The 4,571-nt window shown below is 29.1% G+C and overlaps 1 protein-coding gene across 1 annotated transcript; it reads left to right on the top strand.

Annotated features, from left to right (window-relative positions):
* The first annotated feature begins 870 nt into the window (after nucleotides 1–870).
* Nucleotides 871–2,798, top strand: LOC102589964 (PTI1-like tyrosine-protein kinase At3g15890). Its single transcript, XM_015303117.1, has 3 exons — nucleotides 871–1,039; nucleotides 1,206–1,470; nucleotides 2,126–2,798. The coding sequence occupies exons 1-3, from the start codon at nucleotides 871–873 to the stop codon at nucleotides 2,796–2,798; spliced, it is 1,107 nt and encodes a 368-aa protein (XP_015158603.1).
* The last annotated feature ends 1,773 nt before the right edge of the window (nucleotides 2,799–4,571 follow it).

Below are 4,571 nucleotides of genomic sequence, written 5' to 3'. Positions count from 1 at the left end.
TCTTTTGAAAGGCAGGTAGTTTTATTGTTTTAATATGTGAAGCAAAATTCAGATATCGCAATAAATATTTCGATCAATTGATTTCATCAAATGGCATAAAACTAACGTGTATTTTGCAGGAATGAAAATGCTTTATTAGAAAATATTTTTTTTTGAAAATTAGTGTGTTTCTTACTTATTGTCTAATGTTTGATAACTAAGTAAAAAATAAAAAATAATATTCACTAAGCATTTATATATAAACTAGCAAAATATTCTTATGTTGAGAATTGAGATGGGTTGGGAAGTGAGAGTTCGGGGGTGGAGGAAGTGAAATGGTCAAGAGATGGGGGTTGGGGACGTTGAATGATCAGTAAGAAGGAAACAATAAACTTCAAAAGTTATTTATAAAACTTGTTTTCTCTCGGAAAATCATTCCACATTTTAAGAAACTTGTTATACCAAACACACCCTATATATATACTTCTTGAAGATCTAATACACAATAAAACCCTTAAATTTGAGTGTTTTTTTAATCTAATAAAATAAAATAATATATATGTAACATCATGATCAAATAATTTAATTAAAATCAAGTCCTTGACTTCCAAGGATGCCATTTTGTCTCTCTTGTACGTACGACTCATTCCATTAATTTGCATTGATATATTCAACATTTATCTACCATTTTCTTGCTGGTTCCTCTTCTATTATAATTCCTTTAATTTGTGCTCCTTTCTCTCCCAAAAACAATAATGTTTAAGAGATGTTTTAATTGTTTTGGTGGTGATCAAAAACTAGAAATCAGGTATATCATCGAATAATTTTAATTAACATATATATGTTTATGTATATGCTTAATTAATTTTAAATATTTCTTTTTCGTTCGTGATGAAATTATTCAGTGGTCAGATCAAGAACAGGGATTATCCATGGGATATTTACACATTAAAAGAGCTTGTTAACGCTACGAACAACTTCCATAATGATAACAAGATTGGTGAAGGAGGGTTTGGAAGTGTTTATTGGGGTCGAACAAGTAAAGGCATCGAGGCAATCAACTCTATCTTTTCTACTTCAAGTAGTTAAACAACAAAATCCGTCACTAATTCTCTTTAGCTACATATTACTATCATTAAAATTATACTAGCTATGAGTAATTTTCATGACAGATTAGCGATGAAGTTCATAACTAATTACATGTTTTTTTTTTTGTTTAATTGTTTAGATAGCAGTTAAAAGGCTAAAGGCAATGAGTGCGAAAGCAGAAATGGAATTTGCAATAGAAGTGGAGATACTTGGAAGGGTGAGACATAAAAATTTATTAGGTCTTAGAGGATTTTATGCTGGTGAGGATGAAAGGCTTATTGTTTATGATTATATGCCTAATCATAGCTTAATCACTCATCTCCATGGCACACTTTCTGCTGATTGTCTTCTTGATTGGCAACGAAGAATGAAAATTGCTATTGGATCTGCCGATGGATTATGGTAAGCACTTGCATTCAAATCTTAACCCCTTCGATCTTAATTTATTTGTCTGATTTTGACTTGAAACAAAGATACATAGAATATACCAAATTGTCTTTTAATTTTATGATCTTAAATATTAATTTCATGAATATAGTTTGAAAAAGTAGTAGACAAAAACAAATTGAAACTTGGATGAGTATATAATAGTACTAGAGTCTAGATGATAACACGTATATTCGTTTTGTATATCCATAAAAATCTATTTGACTCTCTAGTTATTATATACGCTGAATTTGAATTAATTATCTGAATACTTCTATTGCCGGCCTCTTTTTCTATCGAAAACTCTTTTTATTTTTTACCTTCTTGTTTTTCATGGCAAGCTGGCCAAAAGGGTGTCAATAGATGCCCTTTGCTGGAAAATTATATTGAGTAGATAGATAAAAATAATAATTTATGTATATTGTTATATGTTGAATTCTCTCTTGATATTTTTTGCGTGTTTACTTTTATACATATTATTTTTTTAATAAAAATTTTGACTCTATATCCGTTAATTGATGACCCAGAAAGTCGTCATATACACGTCTTTACTGAGAATCATACTTTTTTTTTGTAGTGCCGCTTATAATTCTTCTCAACTATCTAATTAATTTTAATTTTATTTTTGTAGTTACTTGCACCATGAAGCAAATCCTCATATCATACATAGAGATATAAAGGCAAGCAATGTCCTTTTAGATTCAAATTTCCAAGCAAAAGTGGCAGATTTTGGATTTGCTAAGTTGATACCTGATGGTGTTACACATCTAACAACAAGGGTTAAAGGAACCCTAGGCTACTTAGCTCCCGAATACGCTATGTGGGGAAAAGTCTCTGAGAGTTGTGATGTCTATAGTTTTGGAATATTACTTCTTGAAATCATAAGCGCTCGAAAACCCTTAGAAAAACTTCCTAATGGTGTCAAACGTGACATTGTGCATTGGGCTCTTCCATATATACAAAAAGGTGATTTTAATCATATTGCTGACCCTAGGCTCAAAGGAAAGTTCAATCGTGAACAATTGAAGAACACAATCTTGATTGCCATGAAATGTACTGATGGAAATCCTGAAAATAGACCAAGCATGTTAGAAGTGGTGGATTGGCTTAAGAATATTGTGGTGGAAATGAGGAAAAAAGATATCAAAATAGTGAAGAATATTAGTACTAGTACTAATTATGTTGATGAAAATGAGAACAATGACTATGTTGATGATGATGAGACAAACAATGAAGGTTATATTATGACTATGAGAAAAAACAAGCCAAGATTACCAATTTCAGAATCGAAGATGAGGAAATAAATTTTCAATTACACAATCAAGCAATTATGTTACCGATATTAAATTGTATATTTTAACGTGTGATGTGTCTTGTGCTTATTTTTATTATATAGGGCCTAAATCGCATCCGGCCTCCAACTTTACTTAATAAATTAAACTTCTTCCTCCAATTTTGAATAGTTAAAATTTTCTCTCCATTATTCTAAGTCGGCTTTTTTAAATGTCGATATTTTCCTTACATTATTGGCGTTTGTCTTTTATATATTTTACTTCTTTAACATCATGATATTTTTTTGTTTTTAATTTATGTAATGAATTCTCAATAGAAAGAATAAATATTATTTTCAAGAGGAAAGAAAAGTGAGAAATACTAATAATTAAGTATGTAAGTTAATAATATTCTATAATGAAATAAATTAACAAAATAAATAAAAAAAATTATTAACATATGATCAGGGCCAGGGCCGACTCAATAAGATTGGAGGCCTAAAGCGAAACTTAAGAGAGGGGCCCTAATATTTTATTTTTCATCATATTTTAAAATCTAGTTTTCTAGCTTTTTTAGATGCGAAATCATTAGTTACTACTATTTTATAATTGATTTATTTTAATAATTCATTTTCAACTAATTAAAGAAGTATCGTTAATCTCTTCATGCTCGTTCCAAACTCAAAGTATCATTTGTACAAATAAGAATCTCCTTCGTTACATGAATTCTTCTTATATAGATATATATAGGATCTATGGGGCAATTCCTTAGAAATAAATTTTGTGCTACTACCCTTCTTATCGGATAGAAAAGAGTTATGATTCAAGAGTTTAAGTTTTGTGCATCGTCGGTGTAAAAAAATTTCTACACCATCATCAGTTCCTTTTAATGAGATTTAACCATAGTAACTTACTTTAATAAAATAACCATAATTCATGAAAAAAGAAAATCAACAATTTACTGGAAAAAAAGAACATCAACAGGTAGTTGAATCATACTTGGATTCTAACCAAAATTATTTCCATAATTAAATTTTTTTTTCAAAGTTAATTACAATTACTATGTTTATCGTAGGTTTTTCACTTTTTTCTATAGCTCAAGTAATTCTTCACAGCATCAAACTTTTTCACAACATCAAACATTGTCAACCAACAACCGGTAAGAAATAATTTTTAAAGTGTCAAACAATTTTGAAACTTGACACGCTTCTTCTACTTAGTGATATATCGTCATGCAATTAGAACAAATTTCACATTTTTCTCATTTAGAAACATAAAAAAAGCCCTTTTAAACATATCTTCACGAGCAGAAGAATTTCAATGCACTAAAAACAAGTGAACATAGTCTCCTGAAAGGTGAATATTGTATCTTAAAGTGTCTTCATATTGTCCCCAATACTTAAGCTCTGCTCTTTAGATTATTGGGAAGGAGTTTATTTATTGAACTTTCACTAATATTAAATATATTTTACTAAACATGTTGACTATTTATATGATCAGATTTATAATTAATTGTAAGCTATCTAACATTTATAATTGTATTTTGCAAGATTAATGGAAAAGTTAAACGTAGATGAGCAAAATATAGGAGTTGAAGTTCCCTGGGAAGAAAGTGACGTACTTTGGAAGAAAATAATTTAGTTATGAAAATAATTTTGGTTAGAATCCAAGTCTGATTCAACTACCTTTGTTGTATTGTTTTTTTTTTTAGTTAAATGTTATTTTATTAATACTATGGTTAAATCTCATTAAAAGTAACTGATGGTGTAGAAAATTTTGTACACTGACGATGCACAAAACTTAAAC

The sequence above is a fragment of the Solanum tuberosum genome, unplaced genomic scaffold (genome assembly GCF_000226075.1).
Source record: "Solanum tuberosum cultivar DM 1-3 516 R44 unplaced genomic scaffold, SolTub_3.0 scf00414, whole genome shotgun sequence".
NCBI lineage: Eukaryota > Viridiplantae > Streptophyta > Magnoliopsida > Solanales > Solanaceae > Solanum > Solanum tuberosum.
The sequence above is the reverse complement of the archived record's forward strand: the minus strand, read 5'-3'. Positions and strand labels throughout refer to the sequence as shown.